The following is a 27,455-nucleotide window of genomic DNA, read 5'->3' as shown; positions in this document are numbered from 1 at the left end:
TCAGGTTAGGATATAATCTTATTGTTCAAACCTGTCCCTTTTTCAGAGAGTTACGTATCATCTAATTGACTTCTTTAAAGGCTAGTGTGCAACTGGTTTGGGATCATTGTTAGATAAGGCATCATCTCTCCCGTTTGCCAACATGTTCCTTTAATTTGCCTAGAAAATCTATTTAGGTGAAATTTTAAGACCCTAGAAATTTGCAGAAACTCTGCGGATGTTTGACAGTGAGTGACTCTCTAAGTATGTGTAGCTCTACATCTGCACAAGGTGTACAGTAGATCACATCCATCAGGGAGGTGCAGAACCAATAGCATGTATATTGCCCAGATGGTCAATGTGTGCATGTAGTGTAGTTCTGGATGCTTCAGACTTAATATGCATGGGCAGGTCAACTGTCCATTGTGCAATTACACAGATGCAGCTGAATAACTTCAGATTTACTCTGAATGTGGTTTACAGATGGTCCATGCACACAGTATATTGTGTGCTGTGGAATTATCTGGTTTACAAAAATGTATACCACAAAGTATATATGAATATATTTTGCCTGGGAAATTTCAGAGGAAACACAATGATTTTATTCTCAAATGTTCCAAGTACCTTATTTTTTGAAATTTGAAATGTTTTGCCTACTGATAACTGCTCATAAGTCACTCAAACATCACTGAAGATAAAGAAACAAAAATCTCATTCACTACAGAAGGAGGGTAGGAAAGAACTCAGTAAGAAATCTCTATTTTGTGTATTATTATATTCTTTCCTTTGTTGAATTACCAGTGCTATGCTAAAGAAAAAGAATTCCATTTGGATCATGTAAGCAATTTGTAGTTATTCAATCAATATTTAATAAATCACTTGACAGAAATCTAAAGGAGATCATTTGATTAACTGGCCTTGTATCAATTGTTATTCAACCCCTATACAGATAAGTAAGAGTAAATTCATTTACTAAAATAAAGAAATTACAAACCTTTCAGTTAACTTCTGTGATATGACAGATGAAATTGATTTGTGATTAAGACTAGTGAATTCTGTATGTATTCAATATGGACTTTTGAATTTATAGCAGACTTCTATTTGCAATCTGAAGAGTTATAATCATGGAAATGAATGAAGAAAAGGAAAATGTATCTGGAATATCATCCTCTAATCTGCTAAATAGAGGATAAAAAGTTTTTAATCTTCATGAAGTCTCCCAAAACTGTTAAGTACAGCCTACTTAGATTTAGATACATCTGAAGGTGTGTATCTAGCTAGCTCCATGCACATCTGACGGACCTAAGAACATTCTAGGATTAATTATAGAAAAATGATGTAAAGTTCCTTTCTACAGAAAAAAAATACAGGTATTATTAGAAAAGCCGATAGCATTTGCTGGGTTTAAACTCGGTATGTAAACATAGTAGCTGAATCAAATGTTTTTGCACCGTAACTAATGGCTATGAAGTAGCTTGCTTTTGTGCACCTGCAGGCAAATCCTGCAGGCTTACCTCCTTTGTTGTGCATGCCTTCTGGGGACACTCAGCTGAACTAAAAGGTGATCCTGACAGAGCACCATAGGATTTCATAGCCCATCTTTGCTGACTGCTCACTGGCTGTCCGTTTCCTTCCTCTTCAAAACATGAGATTGCCCTTGCTACTCTCCAGCACCTCCCTCCTACTGCGCCAGGACTCAGTTGGCTTGCTGTGCCCTCGCTGGCCACCATGGCAGGGAACACCGAGTGCCATGTACAGTGGGGGTTTTGGACAATGAAGAGAATTTTCAAAGGAAAAACGCCACAGAGGAAAACCAGCCTCCTGGGTCTCGCAAGGAGGAGAAGAGGGAAAGGCAGACATGACTGTGTAGCCTCATTTGCTGGTGCCCATGGGGATTATACCTGTGCTGAGAGAAGAAAAGAGAAGAGAGAAGAGGCCTTTGTCCCTTCCTTTGCCAAATAAACTGAACAGAGAAGAGAGTCTGACTCTCTTTCTTGAGACTCTGTATCTCCCTGGAAACCACAGAGCAAGTAGTGTCCACCTGCAGCTGTGGCTCTCATTATATTTGAATAGCGGCATAGTATGAGATCTGTTTTCCAAATTAGAGTGCCACTTACAGGGATCAGTTTGGGGATCAGCAAGGTCAGCGGTGTGGCTAGTAATTTTTTCTCCTTCTTTCCCAATATCTACAAGGTATGATTGAGCATTGAGAAATAACGTCAGAGTGTACAAACTGTTGAGCAGTTAACAGGCTGAACCGTCAATTCCCAGAAGTGAACAGAACCTTGAAATGGGCAGCTGGGGGATGTCTGGAGAATGTTCTTTATGTGGAGGAAGATTTTAAATCCTTGTTGGTTGTGGTACACTTTCTTATATCCTTTCCCCCCCTAATAGAGAGAAAACAGGATGATTCCATTTCCTTTCAGCATTAGAAAGAAGGGAAAGCTTTAGAGAACTGTTTTTTGGCATGATTCTGCACTCTATGGGTGAATACTTTGCATTTTGGTAGGAGATTATCTGCCTTTAATTTTTTTACAGTGAGAAATCTACCACCTCGATTCTTTAGAAGTCTTTCCTCTGATTGTGGGTGATGATTCTATACATCCGAGTGAAATAATGATTTAAAAATTTTTTTTCTGAGAAATCAAGAAGATTTCTGTTATAGAGACCATAAGCAGTTTGACCCCTCTTTCTTATATTATCCACTATATTTCACTACTTAATCACTACATGTGATTAAGATGTTTGTGCTTACCCTGGAATTAATGATCTAGAGGGTTTTGGGTTTATTATTTAATATATTTTAGTGATCATCTTTTTCATTTCCCAGGTATATTTTTCTTATTTCTCCCTTTATTTCTCATCTGATTTCTTATTCTCCTTATTGTCATTTCCTTAATAGAAAGTTTAACCCTATCTATATTTGTTTCTCTTCCTTCTACTTTCACAATATTCTGTTATTCCACCTACTTTTTTATTTATCTTTGTTTTCATCTCTGCAGTTTTATACTGCTAATCTTCCAGTCTTCCTATTTCTTTTTCTTTTCACATTCTTCACTTTCTCCCCTCGTACTTTCTACATTCATTTATGGTCTCCTCTTGTTTCCATTTTCCGCTCTCTTTTCCTCATCTTTTTCAGCTTCTTTCCATAATTGCTGGGTTGGTTTGTCACCTTTTTTTTTTCATTTGTTTTAACATTTCCCACCAACTATTTCTTGTGTTCTTACTTCTCTGTCATTCCATATCTCTAGCTTATTTCAACAAGGACTGACCAGCATTGATCCTTAAGTCTCCTGAAAGCCTGATTGATCATTTCTCAAGGACCTCAGCAATGGGCAGAGACTGCAAATACATCTTTACATTCAGGCATGTGTCAATTATGTGCCCAAATATGCATCTATATGTCTGATGCCATGAAAAAATTATTCAGCAGCATGAAAGATGACAGAACCATAGTTTTAACAGAACTCCTTTCCCTTCCCCACTATCATGTTTATTTTCTCAGTTGCAATATATAAATAAATATGTATATCTCAATACTTCCAGAATTATCCAGTTACAGCTACTGAATAAAGAACCAGATAGATAGTAATATTCAAATTGAAATAAAACCACGCAGTTGTTCTTATTATCTAGAATAACTACGCCTACAAATACTTACTTGGAACATCTACTTTACAACACATAATATGCAGAGATGATCTTTATTTGTTTGATAGAGATTCTGATTCTACAGTGCTTGTTTTCTATTGCTGAACTCAGTGGAAATTTCTGCATCAGCTCTGATGAACTGTGCTATTTATAGTTACCAATATAATCCTGATTGATTCCAGAGGAGTGTGAGGTGATTTTAAGATAATTAGAGTTAGGAGGAAAGAATGTATCTGATTTTTCTTAAGTATCATGCTTTTGCTTATTTGTAGTAAAAGACTTATTATAGTCCTAAAGTTGATAAATTATTGCAGTTTATATAACTAGCATAAGAACCACACAAGTGTCTCTTGCCAAATCACCAACTAAACTGCTTATTTTATCTTTCTTTACACAATTTTCAGTATGGTGCATTTGAACATTCCAACACAGCATAAACAAAAGCAGTTTAAAATAAACGTTATCTTTTTCTTACTTGGTGTTTTTAACAAGTTGGTTTGAATTTTCTTTCCTGTTTTCTTTTAGTATTTTCCTATGCAGAAGAATAAATGGTAATTAAAATGTGCAGGATGAGAAGATGGAGCAGTCAGTGCTTGTACCACCAGGACCAGACAGCTTCCAGTACTTCACTAGAGAGTCTCTTGCAGCTATTGAACAACGCATTGCTGCAGAAAAAGCTAAGAATTCTAAACAAGATCGTAAAGACAATGATGATGAAAATGGGCCAAAGCCAAACAGTGATTTGGAGGCAGGAAAAACACTTCCATTTATATATGGCGACATACCTCCAGGAATGGTGTCTGAGCCCTTGGAAGACATGGACCCATATTACATCAATAAAAAAGTGAGTCTAACATAAATCCTGTTCACATGCCAGAGTTGGAGTACTTTATCATGTTCATTTCAGTTTCATGGAAGGCGTCATATAGCTTGTTACGTCAGTCTGTTAATTTGCAACCATGTAGGAAAATGTAATTCTAATAATGTGGAAACATCTGAGCATTGCCAAAAGGACCTAGGTGTACCACAAGAGCAGCAGATGTTTGATGCCAGCCATACATATATGTTTTGCCTTCCAGAAAGTTAGTAAATAAATATGCAATATCTTCTAGTTATAAAAAAATTGATTTAGATGGGTAACGTATGTTTTTAGAACACATTTACCCTTGTGTGCCCTTGGCACATTGGTCCTTGTGCTTTACATAATGAGGAATTTTGCAGTAATATTATATTTAGAATTAAGCTAATAAAATTTGCAAAAAATGTAACATTATGACTGATTGTGCAATATGGTTGTACAAAGGATGTAGTGAGGTATAAATAAATACTGTGAAAATCTAGGCTTCTATTCACTGCTCTCTCAATCATTAGCAAAATGCCCACTGTCTATGGTACAGGACAGAATCTATCATCCTTAATGGTTACTAACTTTTCATCCTTTTCCTTTAATTTACATAACAATTTATTCCTTTGATATAATTGAATGTATCTCAAAGGGACATTTATATCAAAGCTGAAACATGGTATGTTGTCTTTGATTATAAGTAATATATAATACCTACACTAACGTGTATGCATAATAGATTATATACTTTGCAAATTTAAGAAAGTAAATCTATACTGAGACTGAGTATACCAACACACCACGCTTTCTCTAAGGTTTGAAACTGACAGCATGATCCAATGCAGATCACATTTGTTCCCAGAAATCTGCTTTGATAGCAAATTTTTAGGAAATTTATGGAATTGATAAACACATGGATAAGCAGAAACTATCATAAAGAGAGTGTAAAACTTATTTAAAATTTTCTGGTATAATTGGCCTTGAACAACCCTGGAATCCTTTCAGGATGATTCTGTTGCACAACCTCTATGCAGCAGAAAAGGTTCATGGTTTGTAGTGATTGCTAGCTTGGTGATACTTTAATTATTAGATATGGTGATTATGAACTCTATAAATACCAGGACAGAAGTTGATTTTCACAAAGTGCTGTGCTCTAAGTGTCTTAGCTCGCTAAATTTCACATGACTTATGAGTCCTATTTTGACAAGAAAGAAAATACCATGTGAAAACAATGTTTTTATCTTAATTATTTGATGCCTCTGAAAGAGCCTTTATCTGCCATTCACAGTGTATGAAGATTTATCTCTAAAACACAGTTCTACTTTCACAAAGATAAAAGATGCATTTCTATAAAAGCAGCCCTTGTACAGTTCTGTACTAATTGTGTCTCTTTGTGATACAAAATCACATATAATTATATCCTTACCTGCCCACATCTCATCCTGGACCCTTACAGTCAAATCAGTCTGTCTCATGTGTCAGTGTAAACAGATACATGATAGGTATGACCTACAGGTACCATTCTAGAGCCCTTAGAAATGGAAGATCCTTTCAGTCCCTTCACAGTGCAGTCAAAACTTACTACATCAGAGTGGCAAGAAATGGAGTGAAACCAACTGAACATATTCAATCAAGTATCTGTACTATTTGAAAGGAAGAATCTTTTTATTTGCACACTAAATAACTATTATGGGCAAGTTACATACCCACTGGGATTCTCTTTGTGCTGAAGTCCACACTTCCTCTCTATGCACGTGCTTTAATCTTCTACAGGACAGAAATAGAAACAGCCCTGTCAGTCAAAAACAAGACAAAAATTTCTCACACACTGCAATTCTCTCAATTTTCTTCCCTCAGTCAGAGGAAAACAGACTTTCCTAAAATAAATCCAACTCCTATTTCAATTTTACATCAGTAACTTGACTAAAATATCTAATTCCTAGATTTTCTGATCTAGTTGTGAGTGAATTCTGGAAAGACTTTAATCTTGATTCATTTACTTGTCTTTTGAGAGTACTGGTAGCAGTTGACGCTCCTGCAAGTCTCAAAAGAAATAGTCTGAGAAAAGCCTGAAGCAGAAGCAAACATCTCCAGGAAGACATGAAGTACTCAATGCTCAATGCGTTTACCTCTGTACCATTTAACATTGCAGCTTTCTCTTTATCCCTTTCTGAATTCCACCTTGTAAAACCAAGAAGTCAATCAGCACACCCTTGCCCAGTGTCTGATAACTGCTGCATGATGGCTAGAGAATTTATATTTCTGCTTGGGGAAGCATCTATCTGAAAAGATATGGATCTAATGAAAAACACTAGAATGAAGGAAAATATTTATTTTCAAGAAAGGGTTAGGATAAGTGTATGAATTAGCAGATGCCACTGTTGCTGCAGACCTCTATTAAGATCTCTATGTAAACTATACATGATTTATTGACAGAAACTATATCAGTTTGGCTTCCAAACTTTCAAACAGGGAACAGAAGTGGTTACCTGCAGCACAATCAAATTATACCATTGAACATTATCACAGTGTTTATTCAGGAAATCTGTACAAGAATTTTAGGTATCTTTTTTATTCCAGATTTGGGTCATGAGTCAAATCGTCCATCATTTGCCTCATATGCAAGTATTGCATGCCACTTACTAAGGGGTTTTTTCCTATTTTTGTAGCAAGATTGAAGAAGTTCACTATATCTTTGCACGCATTGAATGTTGAAACAACATCTACAGTATTTTACATTTCATCCTTGGGACATTTTCCTAAGCAATAGGTTTGTGCATGTCATGATTTGATAAAGTTTAATACAGAATAAGACAGGAATAAATAAAAGTGTTAAACTGGTGTGAGAGCCTTAATCTGTGGATAACACAACCCTGAGATCAAAAGTTAAAAATGGGAAAATCTGTTAAGAGAAACAAAACCAGATAGATGTGCTAGTTTTATGGTTTTGTAACAGTGCTTCTATGTAAAACCTGCAACCAAAGAGGACATATTCATATTCAATATTAATCTGAAGCTGAAAGAAAAAGGAAAAAATTGACAACCGCTGTTTGACAACAGAACAGCCCCTTATAGCAAATTTACACACCTGATAGTATTATTGATTTACACTGTATCACAGCCTGAATCCCAGCAACATAATTAATTTGTTATAATGTAATACAATACCTGGTTTTATTTTCTTATTATTTTATTATAATGAAATGTTGCTGACTGTGGTGGTCAACAAAGTTGTCTTTAGAACTGTGAAGTTCAGTATCTTTAAATGGTTGCAATGTTCTTTTTTTAAATCCAAAATGGAGTAAAAATGAAATAAGACTTTACCCATTTTTTGCGTTCCACTTCTGTGTAAGTGCAAATTAGTGTGTTCCCAGTATGATAGTGACTGCCTGTTCATGCTCAGGCTGCCTTCACAAAGGAACAAGGAGGTTCACATCATTGTCTATGGAGAAAGGATCAGCTGGAACTCCCTAGGATCCTGACCTGCAGGAATGCATCAAGATCTGGTCCACTTGGTTTCATTCTTTAAGGGCTGTCTGTTTTTCTCTTGAACCTAGGCTGCTACATTAAACAGGAGGGAAAGAATAGGTGGAACTAAACGGGTCTTACCTCACTTTACTCCTGCTATAATATAGATATAGCATTTTTGGTTGCTACTCCATCCTCTGCCTCTTGCCAGAAGAATATTGAACGATATCTGTCAGAAAAGGTGCCTCCTTTTGCCCGGGCACTTGGTAATATCAGTTCATAAGTTAAACCACTAGCTCCTGGGATTCCCAGAGTTGTCTTGGGTTGCAGAAAAAAAAAGGATTCTGTAAAATCGCTTTACTTAACTTCTTTACATCAGAAAAGGTGAATGCAATAGCTATTTTTGATATTTTTGATAGTTGTAAGTGAAAGAATTTTTGACTGAAAAGTTCAAACAAAGCAAAAAAATTAAGGTCTCACTAGAAAACATAGTTTCAAAAGATAACCACAAAACCAAGAAATGCCAACTTCCAATATGGCATTAATCTCTTGTTCTAGCTGCCCCTCAGCCTTTTCCCAAGAAGCTAAGGACTTGGCTCAACAGTATGTCATGTTTTGCCTTTCAGGAGGTCCTATGAGGTTTTAGATGGTGTTTATTTAACTGTAGGAAGTGGAAATGCAATGGAGTAGCAGTCAGCCTACTAAATGCAGCCCTCCAGAAACTGTGTTTAAAGCTAACTGGAAGGAAGGAGAAGAGAAAGAAGGTTTGGGGAATTCTTTGTCCCAAGAGGTTCTTGGAGACCATATCCTTGTTCAGTGTGGACTTTTTGTCCCTCTTAGCTGCACCTTCTCAAAATACTCCTTCTCCTCCTTTTCCCTCCTAAGAAAGCAGTTTCTGGGTTTATATCAAATATGGCAGAAGTTACAGAACTGGGATTCAGGTTACAGATTCAAAACCAGCAAATCAGAGACTTCAGGGATTTCTTTGAATTCATAATCAGACTTGACTGCTTTGAGTGTGAGTTGTTTTCCTGCCTTTATAAAATGATTGAAGCACTTTATAAAACCCGAGCCCTGAAAAGTATGCATAATCTTTCATATACAAACATTAATCTTACAATTTGCTTAGAATTTATTTAGCTTTTCTCAGTGTATGCCTACTTTGTCCTGACAGCTTTGGGTACAATACTTCATGTTCATCCACACTGCCTACACGTTGGCTTGCATCTAGGTTGAGACTGGAATGAGATACAGAAGGCTTACCAGGGAGGGAAGCTTCCACAGGGATTGGATATCAGCTGTTATCTGTGGTTTTTTATGAAAATTCTTCAGAGATAAGATACAATTTTAGTTAATGTTAAAGGCTAGAAGTCAGGGACCAAAAAAGTCATTCTGAAGGCTCCAGTCACAAAGATGCTTTGAGTGAAAAATTAAAACTAAGGTAGGGAATTTATGTCTTGTTGGTTCTGCTTATGCAGGGCAGCAGAAAGTAGAACAGCTAAAATAGCAGCAGTTTCCAACTGAAACTGGAGCTGTGCCAGCATGCTGTTATTTTCCATAAGCACACTGGAAGAAAGATGTATGTTTAATATGCTTGTGTTCAAAGATGTTTTAAAAAAATGTAGGTTGACTAAACATAGGTGGTGTAGTCTTAGATACAAAGTTAGTAGGGAGTGTGATTTTTAATGTATTTTGTCAACTACCTCATAGTTACAAAAGCTGAGAGCATGAGCTGGTGGCTTCTGAGCTGTGAGTCCTGGGGGCTGGGGACAGACCTGGAAGGGGAAGCTCACCTTCCCCTTTGGGGTGTGAGGCTTTAAAACATTGTGCCAAAAAATCATTCATCTGCTTGGTTGCTTCAGTATTTAAAATGAAAGCTTCATTTAAGGTCAGGTCATCTGCAGTTACACTTTGAAGGTTGTTATTATCTGTAATCCATAACTGGAAGCCTAATTTGGAAACATTAGCTCAGGCTTTGTCCTACTGTCCTCAGTTCCATACACACTTTCTCCATTTCTGTATAGAAACAGGGAAATCCAATAGATATATTGTACCATTCCTACAAATCTTGAATTTGTACTCATGTCTCACTATTAATATCTTTTAAGTGGTTTGGTCAGTATAGGAAGGAGTGTCATGTAGAGCTATGATGGAGAGACAGCTCAGGGAAGAAGCCAACAAGGGAGTTGGGAGTGGGACAGCTTTTTCTCAGGGCTTAATCCCTGCTTCTCCTCTGCCTTCAGTACTTGGTATCTGTCACAGACTGGTGGAAACCCTCATCTCCATGTGTGTCTCCACCTCAGTGCTCCTAGAGATTTGTATCTGTACTTCATGGTCCATACATACTAAGGTTCCCAAATCTAAGCAGATTGAAGAATCGTTCTTCTTGAACCTCCTTTGCATATTTTCACTGTCTGCCAGCCTTCCCAGAAATAGCCTTATAGTCCACTTTCTTACAGTCTTGAAGCAATGCTCAATGTCACGGACACCAGAAGAGACCAACATGCCCACACTTCCACTCGCATACTAGTTTACAGCTCACTTCATCAGCAACATTAACGAAAACAAAAAAGAGGCTTTATCATAGCTTATTTATGAAATATAAGACTCTGACAAAACAAAAAAAAAACATTTTTGGACACTTCTCTTGGACAAATTCTTCAGGATTTTTAATTCAGTTTGAATTTATGCTATAATCCTTGCATCATCCCTTCCAGCGCATGCAGATATCTTCTGAGGTACTGAGCTTTCCTTTTGCAGTGTTTTTCATTCTCTTCTGATTAATCTTGCAGTTGAAGAGCATCTTAGTGCCACAAAGAAACCTGCGAGTTGCCTTTTCCCATGCTGTAGTGTTAATGTTGTTGCAGCCATGATGGCCTACAGCGGAAGCAAAGTAGTATTTGTACAGTTCACTCTCATACCATTTATATTTGGCTTATGGATTTATTTGAGAAAAATAAACAAGCTTTCAGCCTACAGTGTCTTCTACAATACTCTGAAGTAAGGCTTTCATGCCTTTAAGTTTCTCCAAATTCGATAGGCTCTTTAGCTGTTAAAATTTAAATTTAATAAGTATGTATGTTCTGAGCAAGTTTCACTGAAAACCACAATTGTTCCGGGAGGTTTTCTGGGATGTATCTCTTGCTCTCCTCCAGTAAGGTTTATGCAGATGCCCACAGTCTTCAGAGATTTACCTACTCATGGCTATACGTGTTACTGCTATTTCCCTCTCTCCTTAGACCAAAGACAAAGAAATAGACTAGAATAAAAAATATGAACAAAGGGGCAGGCTATTAAATCAGTTTCTATAAGGATTTATCTTACTAACACATCATCAACATCCGCAAGTGAGGTTTCACTGCTTATGGTATTTCAAACAGGAAGAGAGATTTTTCTATGGGAAAACATAAATAAAATTATAATTTTAGTTAATAATTTCTGCACCTTTTTTTTACAAGAAACACATCATGTAAATGCATCATACTACTATATTGAGTTTGTTTAATGGAGAACTATTATAAAAGCACTAATGAATTAATGTTTTTTATTTTAACATATTTTCATATGTCAGGTACTTCAGGTAAGTACTGGAAATATGTTTTATTTTTAAAATTAGTTATGTTTTTTGTATATTAGCTAATCAAAAAATTACAACTTTGGTGATTGGTCCTAGGAAAAGTTTTTATATGAGCATATACAGTGAATATACACTTATAAAATGTCTTTTCTTTCTCTTTTTCAGACCTTTATAGTATTGAATAAGGGGAAGGCTATCTTCCGGTTCAGTGCCACCTCCGCCCTGTACATTTTAACTCCCTTCAATCCTCTTAGAAAAATAGCTATTAAAATTTTGGTACATTCATATCCTTTTTTCAGTGGTTGTTCAAAATGTTATGCGCACACAGAAATTAAGAAAACTCATCACTCTATTCCATTGTAAATAAAGTTTTTTGTAGGCTGTTAATTTTATTTTCATTTTACAGTGGAAGACTTATGGTAAGGTTTTAAAAATACTAGAAAATGTGTATATAACATATAGGTAGATGTGTTTTAGTTAACCTGCTAAATTTCAGTACTTCTGCTGTATGAATCTGCAGATGGATTTAAGAATCCATCTTTATCAATTTTTCAGAAAAGTTTCTTCAGTTTTATTTTAACATTGAAATTTTTTGCATTCCAGATTTTTTTTGTGCTATGAAGCTTCTTCATAAAAAAATATATCTTTGGGTTGGTTTCTTGGTTTTTTTTTTTTTAAATGAAGTTTGTATTCACAAATTCCAGAAGAGCTCTGAGTTTTGCAAGCAGTTAAGCAGATATGCAGCTGCTCAGGAATGGCTAGCTCAGGATGTGTTTATGTTGCATTTTAGTGGTCCTTCTGAGGCCAACCTCAAGACCAGCTTTATAGTCTTTTGCAGCAGCATGCCTGGAACCCTGGTTCACGCAGGCTGAATCTCACATTCCTAAACCTGCCCAGTCACACCATAAGCCTCTGCCAAATTTCATACATTGCTGGAAAGCAGAGGTAGCAGTCCTGCAGGCAGTTTGCAAAGCATCTGTATGTGCAGATGGTGGACAGATTGGAGGACAATAACTGATCGGATGGTGCACAAGGTAAAGTGTTAGACTGGTAGGTGGGATCTGTGCCTGATGTTCATAAAAGGTTAGCAGGGATTTCTAGCTGGTGAAGTTTTGCTGCACTTTTCTTGCAAAACCCCAGAACTGGGAAACGTAGTCACCAAATACAAAAATTTCAGTATGGCAGTAGGACTTTTAACATTGAACAGTTGGTCAAATACAGAAGTCTTGCTATTAGAGACTACTGGCAGAATCTTCTAGGTCTTTGGAAAAAGGAAGAAAAAAGGCTGCTGCTGACTCAGTAGACCTTTTTCTCTGACCTCCTTAGAAGTTAAAGCAGTGAAAGAAGGGGAAGAAGTCTGGGGAGGAGTCAGGGACCATTTGGGGCTAGGTGCTAAGGGACCTGACAGAGACCTACAGACATAGTGGTGGTTATGGTGATGGTGAGAAAACGCAGCCAAATACTGTCAGATTGAAGCTTCTAACAAATGCTCATCCATTCAAGTTACAGACCAATTTACAATATCTTCCAACCCTGCATCTGTGCTAGTTGTAGGTAATGTTTACTGGTGTGCTGATAACTGATTTTGGTTTTGGTTTTAAGTTCCTCCTAATCATGTTCAAACAGTATCCAGCTGGTCTTGATGGCAGTCAGAACAAAAGCAATTCTAATAAACAATATGCAAATCCAATATTTTCCTTCCTATCTATGAACTGATTGTGTGATCGTGTAATTTATTGTAGGAGGAGATTTTCTTTCACTATATGGACTAATTTCTTTTCCAGCCAGCTAACTATGGGATAGCTATTTTTATCTTAGAAATAGAAGTAGAGTTTTTTCATCTTAAGTATAAAAATAGATGCACACGTTCTTTATTTATCTTTTTTAAAAAAAAAAAAAAATCAATATAGTACAAACACTGCAAGTATGAATGTGTTTAACTAAGAACAATGCAATATATTCCATAATGCATCTTAGATTTCAGTTGCCTATACAAGGTTAGCTACCTATAAGAAGATTAGGGAGTGATGGAGTTCACCTTCTGACTTTTATCAATCAATAAGTTCTACTGCCCTCATGTTTTGAGGTGGGTATTAGGCATTTTGACCTTTGTAACAGAACTGTGCCTTTCACTTCCAGTGTGAAAAATGTGTGTTGAGCACAATGAAATTGGCCCATTTGTTGGAAAAAGTTCATCTGTACATCCTCCACATTCTCTAAACCTCTGTATAGGACACTCTGATCACATGTGCCCAGAGTGTGTCTCTTCCCAGTGCTTGGAGACTTTCCCTGCAATTGCTTTTCCTCACTGCCAGTATCTGTTGTTATACCAGATACAGGAACTGGTAGCATCACGAATTTTTCTCTCTTATGCTCTGGTGACTTGCTTCCTGGTATTCTGCTGCTTTTTTTTTTTTTTTTTTTTTTTTTCCCCTTTTCCCTGTCTGACTTGGGTTAAGGTAGAGTGTAGAACTGAGGGGGCAACACAGGAGTGATGGGAGATGGCCAGACTTTGGCAATTAATCCAGGAAAGTATGAAAAAGTAAGAATAGGTGGATCATTGAGCAGCCCAAAAAAGGGATGTGGCAGTGACTTGAGCTGCAGCATACACGGAGTGTTAGAAAGGAACAGGGGGATGCTCTGGGGAAAATGTGGTACCTGTAAATACCCCTGTGCTAGCCTTTGGAAGCTGAAATTACAGTGTTACTCGGTGTGGTCTGACTGCCAGCAGGTATCTGTGAAATTGGCAGTGTTTGTTTTTCCCAGACTTCATCTTCCACCAAGTCCACACAGGCAATACAAGACTTCAGCTGCTCCAGTAATCGGTTAGCTTGACACTGTATAGTTCCTCCAACCCTACTGCCTGCCTGTATGGGAAGAGCATGAAAAAGTGCATTTCCATGAAGGAATCATTTATGAGACCTGATCACCTATGTGTATAGTTGAATTATCATAGAATATAAAATAATAAATTAAGGGAACACTGAGGTTGTAAATCACTCAAAATGTGGTAGAAGAAGGAAGAGAGGCACCAACATTGTTTGAGATTCCTGTAAGGGAAAGCAAGGCCAGAGCTTATATTTCAAGGTATGTTAGCCCTTATTGATCATCTGCTCCCTTTAAGGGTGAACAGCACTTTGGCCATGCATCACACAGATGTGGTGAGTTATATACAGAAAGGGCAATGTGCAAGGATCTACCTGTGACCTTTGCTGTGATACCTAGCTGTAAACGCGTAATACACTGCACAGGGATAAAACCTCAGGTCTCCTAAGTGGACATGCCTCTCCTTTAACTGTTTTGTGAGACTACTGAAGCTGCAGCCAGGCATTTCCAATTTTTTCAGCTACCAAGATGTATTCTCTTTATTTAAAGGAATGGTACACTCATATCAAGTCCAAATCTTTAGAGCTGTCTGTGGACTGTGAGGACAAGCATTGTAAGGCATACTAATAATTTATTCTAAGCCACTAAACAATGATTTTTTACTGTATCGAGCTTGTATTACAACATGATCTTCAAAACTAATGAAGTCACTTACTGAAAGATATCACAATATTCACTGCTTGTCAGGCATTTAGGCAAAGGTCACTGACCTGTCTATGGGAATCAGGCAGTTAAATCTTTCCCTGTGATTTGAATGTTTATTTGAAAAGATATGCTCGTTTGCATCTGCAAGTGATCTTAATGTTTGTACAAATTTTCTGCAAAGTTTAGGCTGAAATGTTACTTCTCCTATTCCTCCTTCACCTAGAGTGAAGGGTTGTTTTTTGTTGTTTTGGGCTTTTTTTGTCCATGGCATAAAAATATACCCCAACAAAAAATGCTATCTGCTGTATTTAAGAAAAAAAAAAAAAAAATTAAATCCTGGGCTCTTATATACAAGTTTACCTGTAAATGGCTTTCTTCAGTTGAAGGTAGCTTCTTTGCTAGTTATGTTGATGCAACTAGTTTTAAGGAACACATCATTTAGAGAGATGACTAGAGGAAAAAATTGTTGGGTTAACCATTTGGCATAAAGGTGTTTGCTGCCATCATGTGGCCATTTTCAGTCAGGTTTTGGTCTAGACTATTTCCAAATACCTCAATAATCGAGTTTACTTTATTGCCCTGAAAAGGCCACACTGTTTGCAGAACCAGTGAACTGTAAACCAAGAACATTGCACTGGGTGTAATGAAACCCCAGTAGACTGTCCCACCTCCCTACCACACGCCCCTTTGAGTTCTTACTCTGGGTTTCATAGTCCCAGAATTCCTAATTGTTCCTTGCTAGACCTCTAAATAAAAAATGTCATTCCACTCCACCAGTTTTCTATGCTTTTTAAGCAATTGACCACAAGGTACTATTGAATCATTTAAAAATTACACCACTGGTAGAACAAGAGACGCTTCTTTTGCTGCTAATGTGTTTTGAGAGAGACAAAGAATAATATTGGAAAATTATTCACCTTAATCTGTGAGCTCTCTTTGGATTTCTGCTTCACTGACTGAAGCATGTACTGCTAAACTAGTGATAGGGAAACATGGAATACAGTCTTTCAGCAATTAAATACAGCGTTCTGTGTTTGTTTTGTGTTTTTGACAGACTGGCTGTGCTGGGTGCTGGGGTGGTGCATGCTTTCTCTACAGCTCTGACTCATGGTAAATAGGATAAACTTTTTTTACCTTTCATATGCCAGGTGTTGAGTTTAGTACCAAAACTGTAGACTAACACTTATTCAGACATGTCAGGTATTTAAGTACGACAATATTCTTCTGCAAGTTATTTCAGTTTTGGCTGTTACTCAGCTCACATTGCCTCCCAGGCATGCGAGAGCCCTCTCCATCGCCTTCCAGTACCAACTGAACACAAAACATGAGGACATCAACAAATAACATCAGAACATCAACAAATCAAGACTAAAATTAAAGTTTAATGTGCTAAAGTGAAAACTACCAGGTTAAGCAAAATATATGTGCAATGTTTAAGAAAGTCTGAAAAATTTGTATAAGTGGCAATGTTTTACTGTGCTTAAGATATATGGCTGATGTGATATTGTATGAATTACTGTTGTGTTTTCCTTAACTATATCTACATTATTCAGCATGCTTATCATGTGCACTATTTTGACCAACTGTGTATTTATGACCATGAGTAACCCTCCAGACTGGACAAAGAATGTAGAGTAAGTTGCATGTGTTATTTAACAATACCTTTGATTGTGCCTCTAGGAGTCAGCATGCCAGTAACAGCAGCCATGTGTGCTGGCTGGAACTGTCATGAGACAATACTATTATTTCCTCTCTAAACTATGTAGAAATGTTGAATAATTATTTAAATCTCCTTCTAGTAATACAATTGGGTAGAAAAAATGAAAGTTGTTTACAGATAGTATTCTACTAAGATTCCACTAGTTTTCTCTCATCTTGATGGTTTAGCATCTATGCAATGCTTTTACCCCTCCTTTACACCACTGCATTAGTAGCAGAACTGTGGCCATCTGTTTGTGAACACCAGTTAAGGACAGCATATAAACAAAAATATTCCTAAAGTGGGAATTCAGTGTATATTTAGTCTCTTTTTATATTTAATACTAGATGTTTTCAATGTTAGTCATTCAGACAGTATCCAGTAACTTATGCTCACAACTCGCTTTGGTAACAGTAACAGATCTAGTGTTGCATACTTTTAAACACAGTGTCATCAATACATTTTTAATGTATGTCATTTATTTGATGGATTATTTATTTTTATTTATGTACAAGATCAGGACTGCTGTACTTCCACATCATGTCACGAATAATGCATGTAAATACACAAGTATATATTATTAATAGAATGCATTTGAGAAGAAATTGCTTATTTACTGTATTTCTTTTCCAGTTTTGAAGTAAAAAAACTCTTTCATTTGATCATCAGGTTTCTATCAGAATGCCAATATGAAATGTTGCTACTTATTTTGATTAAATTTTACTATATTTTCCAGGTACACGTTCACTGGAATTTACACGTTTGAGTCACTCATAAAAATCATTGCAAGGGGCTTTTGCTTAGAAGATTTTACTTTTCTTCGAGATCCATGGAACTGGCTTGATTTCACAGTCATTACCTTTGCGTAAGTTCTTGTTTTTTGCCTTTTCCTTGAAAGCGAAGGGCAAAAAGGGCATGAAATTAGTATCCATATCAATTTCATTAAATGGAAATTCTTGAATGGATTTACTTTTGTCTAAAACAATTTTCACATTCTAATATGTATATTTTTATGTAAAAATAAATACTGCAGAAGCCATTAGTACAGCTAGTATTAGAGAGGCTAATTTCATGTCCTGCATTTTTTTCTCTGAGCAGAAAAGGAGCATCCCTTTGACTTCATTCTCCAAACTTACCAATCTAGTCTAGATAAATTTTAGGCTTTCAAAGTTAAATCACTGTGATTCACTTCAGAGACATTTAATTTAACTGAAGGCTCTGAAAGCATATTAATGCAAGGCAAACTGCAGTGAAAGGTAAACCTCTGACTGTTGCTATTTAATTTTTTGCTAAAACGCCAAAGCGGTCTTGATGAAAGACCCAAGTAAGTAGCATAAACTTTGCCTAAATTCTGAATAACTGTGATTTAATCCTACAGGTATGTAACAGAATTTGTAAACCTAGGCAATGTTTCAGCTCTTCGAACTTTCAGAGTATTGAGAGCTTTGAAAACTATTTCTGTAATCCCAGGTAAGAAGTAACTGGTGTAAGGTGTTAGGCCCCTTGTACCTCCCAACTGTTCCTTTTTATCCTGTCATTGTGTTTGTGTGTGAACTCCCCTATTGCAGATATGTGACAGAGTTTGTGGACCTGGGCAATGTCTCAGCGTTGAGAACATTCAGAGTTCTCCGAGCTTTGAAAACAATATCAGTCATTCCAGGTGAGAGCTAGGTTAAACACTGAGGCTGACTTTAATTGACTGAAATGGAATTAATATTTTTTAAACATTACTTATTTCGTTCCACAAAAAAGCAAGAATCAGAAGATATTCTAATTCACTGAAATCTCTGATTCATTGCTTTTTAACATGAGCTCTTTCCTTTTTAAATCAGCCTTTGAGTTTAACAGATTCTTGCATGAGACATTGCAGTACACAGTGTGTGTGGTTTGCATCGTATGATGTCAAGCTTTCTTCTCCACATTCAACAATTATCAGTAACCCTGGTTTTCTTACCCATGTGTATCTTACCTACATGATGTTATGTGGTACTTGTTGTGAATATTTGTGTCTAAAAAGTAGAGCTGTTTGAAATGTTGAGTTAGTAAGAAGATGAAGGAATAAGATAATAAAGAATAGCATGGGCATTGCATGGGGGATTTATTATCTTAAAATACTACAATTTTCCAAACCATTTCCAGTTTTATAGCATTGAATTTTGATCCTATTTATTGTTGAACAGGCTGTTTATTACTGTCTTCTAAACCTAGTATGTTATAAAACTGATAGTAGCAAAGGTTTGGGGCAAGAGGTATTTACAAATAAAAAGAAAGAAGACTTCTGTGTGAGATTCGTGTATAGCATGAATAGAAAAAGTCACTTGTTTTAGCATTAAAACAAGTGTTTTGAAATATATGCAACTCATTCCATTCACAGTTTTATATGAACATAAATTTCAGCTATTTATTCATTTTTCACAAATGAAAAAGCTCTTCACAAAAATGTTATTTCACAGACATTACTATCATTTATTTGGGCTTCTGCATGAAATCTGTAACTTGACTGGGAGACTGTCATTTTTATGCTTTAAAAAAGTTTTGAATATCAGAATAAAATTCCTTTGCATTTGCAGGCTTGAAGACTATCGTGGGAGCCCTAATTCAGTCTGTGAAGAAGCTCTCGGACGTAATGATCCTGACTGTGTTTTGTCTGAGTGTATTTGCACTAATAGGGCTGCAGCTGTTCATGGGCAACTTGAGGAATAAATGCCTGCAGTGGCCTCCCGAAAATTTTACTTTGGAAACAAATATTACTTCCCAGCTAAACAGTACCATAGGTGAAAATGGTACATTGGTTAATTCAACAGTGACCCTATTTGACTGGAAGGGGTACATTGAAGATGAAAGTAAGTATTGTCAGCATAACTCCTATTGAAGTGATGTGTGGCTGACCTAGTTCTTAGAAATAACGAGGGGAAGGGATGATACATTTAGTTAAGACAGAGCAGGAGAAGTGTTTTCTCTTGCTCATAGATCTGTTCCAAAGGCCTGCATGGAAGAGGGAATAAGGAACAAGGGAACTTTCAGCTCACTCTGTCAAATCCACATCTCCCCTGAGACAGAAAGAGGTCCAAACGAGTTCTTCAAATTAAAATTAAATTCCTAAAATTCTTAATAGTCTTAAACACTTTCCATTCTGATACTCCAAAGCAAGATCAGCAACAGACATCTATCTCACTTCTGACAGACATCAGAGATACCTCACATTGTGACAACTCCAGTGATGGAGTCCTCAGTATTTTCACCACCTATCCATTCTTGTGCTTCACTGGGCTTATTATTATTAGAAAGGGATTTTTTTAAGGTCTAACAAATTTTCCTGCTGCAACTTAAGCTCATCGTTCTTATCAATTTCACCACAGGCATCAAAACCAGATTATTACCTATCGTTAATCACTGTCTCTGAGATATTTAGAGACTATTCTTATGTTGCCATGCCCTGTTCTCTCCTTTATCAGTCTTCTTTTTGTATGCCAAGCAATTCAGATCATTAACCTTTTTCTCCTACAATTTATTTTCTAGATCCTGATCTCTCACCTGGATCCTTTCTTGTTCATAAACAGCCTTCTTAAAGTGCAGTACCACATCTAGGCATTTCTTCTTCACATGAGGCAGACTAAATAAAGAAAGATTATGCATTAGCACAGTAGTTCATACTTGTGTTTTATATATCCTAGTCTAAGACTTGACATTGTTTACAATTGTAACATCACTAAATCCTGTCCAGCTTGTGGTCTATCTGCTTCTGAACCTTTTACAGACTTTCACCTCATTTTGTTTCCACTTTCTATTTGCACAGTTCATTGTTCCAGCCTGAACAGCATCCTGATTTTTCAGACCATCTCTCCAACTGTTCTGGATCTTTTAAATTGTAATTGTTTCCTCAAACTCATCACCATCCTTATCAGATCAGTATCATTTGCAAATTTGAAAAATGTTCTTCCATCATCTAGATTACTTAAAACTTTGAATAGCAGCAATCTCAGACAAACCTCTTCAGAAGTTGTTCTGATGCATCTTTCCATTTTGATAATTTCCCAAAGTATGATTTTCCAATCAGTTCTGCTGATACAAAGCCATCTGGCAAACTGAGAACAGATAAAGTAATGCATTTCACTACAGTTAAATGTGAGGTTACAAACCTAAGCTCTCTATCGTAAAAATCAATGCTACACAATCCAAGTTGAGATAGGTTGACATGCGTAAAGACTGCAGCTGGTGGCATACATCATCTCTAACAGTGAAAGTTACTTTTGGAAAAAAATAAGAACTAAAGGGGAGAGAGAAAAATAAAAGGGAAAGGGAAAACTGACCACAGTGGCCAGCTGTGAAGAGAAGTGGTGGGGTCCCCAGATGAGTCTCCTCCCCTTGGTATCCCCTTGATATCCTTTCCAGTGCAGCACTGATCACTCCATAATACTTTTCCTACAGCAACTGTAATGTTTTTCATTAGTATCTCCTCAAGCTCCCTACAGGTTTTTCCTTTCATGCAGTGCTATTAGCACTAACTGGAACACACTTAGATCAGGGAGGATGCTGCATGGCAGGTTGGTTTTTAAGCTCGTACATGCATGATAGTAGGTCACCTAATATAAACAAAAAAGCTATGAGCAAGGAGTAGGAAAAAGGGCGAGAAAGAAGGGTGAATCTCACACCAGAGACAATTGCTCCCCATGAGTACCTGCTGCAAAAATAATGTGTTTGCAGATGTAACGTCATGAGAATAAAAGCAACGTGAATAACAGCATGAGAACAAAGGAAAAATATTGCTACAGAGTCTCTAGAAAACACAACCACAGCAGCTCATATGAAAGGTTGCAGAGCTGCAACTGAGAGGCAGGATACAGAAATGCAAATGGAAGGCCCTTTGCAATAGGGAGGCAAAGGCACCTAAGGAACTGCGGAGCAGCCAAGACTGACAAATTAAGGCTAAACTCTGCAGCCAAAAAGCTAAATAGTATCCTGTTCGCATAAATAAATTATTGATCAGAAAGGCAATATTACCCCTGTGTTTAGCACTACTGCAGTTTCTACTGGAATACTATATAAAGTTCAATTTAGATAAATTGTTGAAAAATTGGAGGATGTTCAGGAAAGAGTAAAATGATTAAAGGGTTGGAAAATCTGCTTTATACCAAGATAGACCAGGAGCTCAAGCTACTTAGCATATCAAAGAGAAGGTTTAAGGAGTGATTTGATCATAGCTGAGAAAAACCTCATGAGGAACGAAAATTTCATCCCAGACATATCTTTGATCTAGCAGGCAAAGATATAAAAGGTTCAATAGCTGCAAGTCAAAGCCAGACAATTTTCAAATAGAAGATAGCTTCTAACGGTGATCACACAGCTGATGAATAGCTATGATGGATTTCCATCTGAATTTCTTAAGTCTTTTTGTGAAACTCACTTTACTGGAACATGTGAATTCATGGAGATCCCATGCCACAGGGTATAACAGTCTAAGAAAAATCTCCTAATGATGACCTAGACTTCAAGGTCAAATTTAATTTCCTGCTTTTTAACAAAGAATCTGTAAACTCAAGCTCTGATTTAATTTGATTTTAAAAATACCTGAAGACCCTTACAAAACAAAGCTGAATTGAATTAGTTACAGAAAGTACTTTATTGAATGACTACTTGAACCTTTGGTATATTTACAAAGGATTTCATATGTATTATAAAATTTATAATGAAATTATGAGTCTTATTATGCAGTTAATAAGCTTTTCCTTGCTCACCAGTAGTTTTAAAGAAAAAAATTATCTTCCGACAGCTTCCTGCTCTCTTCTTGCAGGTGGGCAGACAAGATACAGAAACAGTTCCTAAACCAGCTCTCACAGGGAAACATGCAGGGACTTACCTGGAGCTCAGAGCAGTGCAATGGCACTGCCTTTTGTAGGAATTATAAAAGTTTTTATGTGAGTAGCTGTGTATACTATGCAAAAAAGGGCAGGTAAGCCCTAATTTTGCCACTGAGCTTATTTTTGGAAATACTATTTAGAGAGACTTTATGTAAGCACTCCTGGCACTAATGAGTTAAGCACTCTTATTTTTCCCTTTTTCTTTTTCTAAGATAGAAAATCTGATAAACTTAATGCTAGGTAAGTTTATCTTGGCAAGCTTGCCATAAGCATTTTTTTCTGGGAAATAACATCTCACAGTCTGTTTTGAAAAACAAAATAAGTTATTCTCAGTCATTACCCTAGGTTTACCCAAACAACTGTAAACTCCCTTAGTAAAGTGCTCACCTACCAGGGTTTTTTTCCCATTTCCCAGCCAAATAAGAGGGAGCCAGACATATACCTTTGATATAGTGAGGGACTTTTCACATTACTTTGGTAAAATAAAATCCAGAGTTTTGCATCTAGTTAGGGACATCAGCTTGTGTTGGTATAAAAATTTTCCTGTCAGAAAAAAATACGGTGAGCATTAGTTGTGGTTGTATCAGTGTACTCAGAAAAAACCTGGGGGGCTGTTATTTCCTGTGGACCTGGCAAGTACAGCATGCTTACAGGACACATCTTCTCTGAACCACAGACCTTGAATACAGACCCTATTTTAGCCGTTCAGCTCAGCAGAAGCAGTACTGATCATGACTGACTGCTCCGTGTAAACTACATCAAGTCAGGTTTGCATTCTTCCCAACCAGCTGTTACGTTCCAGCATGTTTTAATCATGATTAGCTGACATAGCGTAGAGTAAAATTTGCTTCATAAGGGTCGGCTGTGGTCAGCATCATGTCAGCTAACTTTTCTATTTACAACTGTGTTTCAGCACGGTGCAGTTCTGCAATGCATACCAGCCCAGAATGACAGCGGCCGCACCTAGGGTTGTGCACTTTGCACAGTTCAGAAGATTGTACCCTGTAAGACACAGATGTATCATTAGACACTGAAATGGAGTCCTTCACAGAGTGTCAGTACAAGGTCTACATACAGCTTAAAATCTAACTTTTCCAAGTGGTGAATTTTGCTCTCAGATGGAGAGATGCAGCTGGCTGGGGTACTGTGTCCCTTCTGCAGCAAGTCAATGTACTGAGCCAGTGGCTTGTGACACCTCCTCGGACTCAAAATTCATTAGCTTCTGTAGCAACCCTGCTTGGGCAGCACAGCCACACTCAAATTTAATCTCAGATGCACTGGTAGCATTTCAAATGAGATTTTAAGGAAATAGGCCAGTTTAATGGAAAATAAACCCAGTGCAGGGTTTAAATCTTCTCAGGAAGCAAAAAATGTACCACCTTAACTCTGAAGCTGCTGTGCTTCTGAAGTATTGAAATCTGGGGAAGTGCTCAGGGGAGTATCACCATGTCCCTGCACTGTCCTTGCAGACATCCTGAGGCAATGCTTTTGGTCTCTGTTGGAAATGGAATACTGAGCTACATGGTCTAATCCTGTACAGACTGCATCCTTAAGCCTGTGACCAAATGGGAGAATGTTACTATGGGAGGAAGCTCCTCCTGTGATAATTCTTCCAAAATCAAGATCTTAGCAACTGTAGGCATCTGCTTTAAGGGGAAAAAGAAAAGCATTTTTCAAAGTTATGGTAAAAGTGAATCTTAATAAGAACAATGTAATGCACATCACCTCTTTATTTTTCAAGAGTAGGCAATGCCTTTGTTGTTTAAACCATCTACAATGTCCTTTAACTACAGGATTACTACACAGATTATGAGATGGTTGGCTACCGGGCAATATGATGGGATTTACCCAATTTTTCTTTCCTAAGGATCAATAATTTCATTGTATACTCCTAAAATCCTACCTACACAAGTCAGTGACTGTTGCAGTAATTCTGTCTGACTTAAACTTAGATGTATACCAGGGTCTTCATACTAATCAGTGGGCTAATTGCAGCATGTACGCACCTGTAACAGTTATAGCCATTGGCAGCTGGGTGGTTTTTTGCATCGCTCACATATTACTGTCACAAGTATTTGTAAGAATGGGAACCCTTGGCAATACTGATAAGAAAGTCTGAAATAAATTATCAGTATATTTTTTTCAGTTACAGTTTAATTATTATCATTAATAACTGTACAATATAATTTCACAAAGTGTGAATTAGTTCAGTGATCAGACTGAAGGGAGAATTGTACGTTTCATCTACATCCAGCAGCATTTGACAGGATTTTTCGTAGAGCTTGGCTTTTTAACAGTAAGTGCTGTGAGTGATAGCACTTACTACAATTCATAGTGTCATTTACTCTGAAGTTATGGTCCTGTTGAAAAAGTATACCACTTGTTTAATAATACATCTGAAATCACCTTAACACTATTAGAGTGGGACTATTTCACAGAGCTGTAAAAAAACCTTTCATATTCAGAAATTTATAATTCAAAAAAATTCTTTCCTAAACAGGTCATTTTTATTTTCTGGAAGGGCAAAATGATGCTCTGCTTTGCGGAAATAGTTCTGATGCTGGGTAAGACCAAATTTCATCATATTATTGCACGTGCACAAATTAGATCCATGTTCTTTAGATGTGCAGTTGGACAGAGGCTATCTTTTGAGTGACCACTTTCTTTCTTGTAAGAAATACTAGGATTTTACACTGGACTGAGGATTTGGGTTCCTGGTCAGAGCTTGGTGGATTGGTTAGATGAGCTTACTCTTTTTATGAATGAATCAGTAATTTGGTATTAGTGTAGCTCCTGCCTGGATGAGAAGTAACAGATGGAGCAGCTGGAAAAAGTGTTGTTTTGCAGTTCTAATTGCATATATGAATACTAACAGGCTGAGGCAGTAGGAAACATTGTCATTGACAATGTTACAACATTAATAATTAGAGAAATTGTTTGGAATATTATGTTTTAGAAACTTAGATTAAACTTTTGACACTAATTTTTATGTGCCCTTCCTGCTTAATTTTTCTAGTGTCCTTTAAAATAATTTTCTATTAAAAATCACAATGGCTATTATTTCTAGTGATTGACTAAAGAAAAATCCTCTTTTTAATCCTAATCTTCTCCTGGACATTCCAGGTGATAATATTAAAATAACTATATAAGGTAACACCCAGTTTGTCATTGTAGGCAGTGCCCAGAAGGATATACATGTGTGAAAGCTGGTAGAAACCCCAATTATGGCTATACAAGTTTTGACACCTTCAGCTGGGCTTTCTTGTCACTATTCCGCTTGATGACTCAAGACTTCTGGGAAAACCTTTATCAGCTGGTGAGAATTTTTTAAAGAAAAATAGACTAAATATGTCTGTATCAATAATGCAAGAGGCTTAAAATAAATTTACTTATATTAACTTCATTTTAACAATATGAAAATCAGAACTTATGTTAACTTATTCTTGCTTATAAATGTATGCTTATTTCCAGACACTGCGTGCTGCTGGGAAAACATACATGATATTTTTTGTTCTGGTGATTTTTCTGGGCTCTTTCTACCTGATCAACTTGATCTTGGCTGTGGTTGCCATGGCCTATGAAGAACAGAATCAGGCAACCATGGAAGAAGCAGAGCAGAAAGAGGCAGAGTTTCAACAGATGCTGGAACAACTGAAGAAACAACAAGAAGCAGCTCAGGTATAATTTATGGTGTAGTAATGCAGAAGTGTATGTAAGTAATTTTTCTAGAGATATTCACCCTCTGTTTTCTGGAGTTATAAAACCCCCTGTTGGGCTTTCAGCTAGCTCAGAGATTTTCTGTTCTGCACTAAAGATATTGTACTGTGAACAATCCATCCAAAATGAAGAAGGAATAGTCAAAACTAGGTATAAATTATTCATTATGGTTTTCTTAATCTAGTGTTATTAAAACAGTCTGTTAGACTTCTGCATTTAAAAACTACTCATGAAAGCTGGAAGAAGGCTATGACTAACACATATCTTGAGTCAACTGAGTAATAAAAAATAGCAAAAAAAATAGGGAGAGAATATACTATGGAAAGTATTAAAATCCAGGGTGTCTGGACTAAAGATTCTCTATAAGTAAATTTAAGAAAAACATTGTTTACTCACTGACACAAATTAATTCTGCAACATGGCAGGCAGCAGCAGTGGCAGCAGCAGCAGTAACAGCATCTGTGGAGTCCAGGGAGCCAAGCGCTGGGGGAGAAGCAGGAGGAGTCTCAGAAAGTTCCTCAGAGGCATCAAAATTGAGCTCAAAGAGTGCAAAAGAGAGAAGAAATAGAAGGAAAAAGAGAAAACAGAAAGAACAGTCTGGAGGAGAGGAAAAAGATGAAGATGAATTTCACAAGTCTGAATCAGAAGACAGCATCAGAAGAAAAGGTTTCCGATTATCTATTGAAGGCAATAGACTGACATATGAAAAGAAGTATTCTTCTCCACATCAGGTATTGCATATAGTTATTTTTAGTAGAAGCATACATTTAAAGCATCATAGGCTGTTACAAAACTACTTTAGTCTTCCTGGTACTGTGATATGACCCTACACCTAAAGAAAGGAAACACTGAGATTTTCATTAAACTTTATTATTGTTCCTAGTGCTTGAGAGAATGTGCTGTAGCTACTAGATTGTCTTGTAAAAAACCACAGAGAATTAAATGTAACCTCATATCTCTATTCTTGTAATAGGATTGTTTAAAAATCATATTAAAATATTCTCTGATTCTTTGGAGTTTTTTGGAGTGATTATATATTATTTAGACTTATTAAAACACTACAGTATTTTTCCATTATGATAGCCTCATATTTTCCTCCTGCCTTAATGATGTTTGGAGATTGGTTCAATA

At 36.8% G+C, this 27,455-nt stretch overlaps 1 protein-coding gene across 1 annotated transcript in view; it reads left to right on the top strand.

Moving 5' to 3' along the window:
* Positions 1 to 27,455, top strand: part of LOC141962301 (sodium channel protein type 1 subunit alpha-like) — a 95,019-nt gene that overhangs the window by 20,913 nt on the left and 46,651 nt on the right. The window contains exons 3-14 of the mRNA XM_074910267.1: positions 3,231 to 3,345; positions 4,156 to 4,474; positions 11,685 to 11,803; positions 16,595 to 16,684; positions 17,486 to 17,614; positions 18,128 to 18,219; positions 19,320 to 19,514; positions 19,554 to 19,592; positions 25,108 to 25,171; positions 25,782 to 25,923; positions 26,079 to 26,285; positions 26,750 to 27,055. Of these exons, the coding sequence (XP_074766368.1) occupies positions 4,208 to 4,474; positions 11,685 to 11,803; positions 16,595 to 16,684; positions 17,486 to 17,614; positions 18,128 to 18,219; positions 19,320 to 19,514; positions 19,554 to 19,592; positions 25,108 to 25,171; positions 25,782 to 25,923; positions 26,079 to 26,285; positions 26,750 to 27,055 (1,650 nt within the window). The 5' untranslated portion in view covers positions 3,231 to 3,345; positions 4,156 to 4,207. The remainder of the gene's footprint in view (positions 1 to 3,230; positions 3,346 to 4,155; positions 4,475 to 11,684; positions 11,804 to 16,594; positions 16,685 to 17,485; positions 17,615 to 18,127; positions 18,220 to 19,319; positions 19,515 to 19,553; positions 19,593 to 25,107; positions 25,172 to 25,781; positions 25,924 to 26,078; positions 26,286 to 26,749; positions 27,056 to 27,455) is intronic.

This window comes from Athene noctua, chromosome 7, assembly GCF_965140245.1.
Source record: "Athene noctua chromosome 7, bAthNoc1.hap1.1, whole genome shotgun sequence".
NCBI lineage: Eukaryota > Metazoa > Chordata > Aves > Strigiformes > Strigidae > Athene > Athene noctua.
Note: the sequence above shows the minus strand (reverse complement) of the source record. Positions and strands in the feature narration are given on the sequence as shown.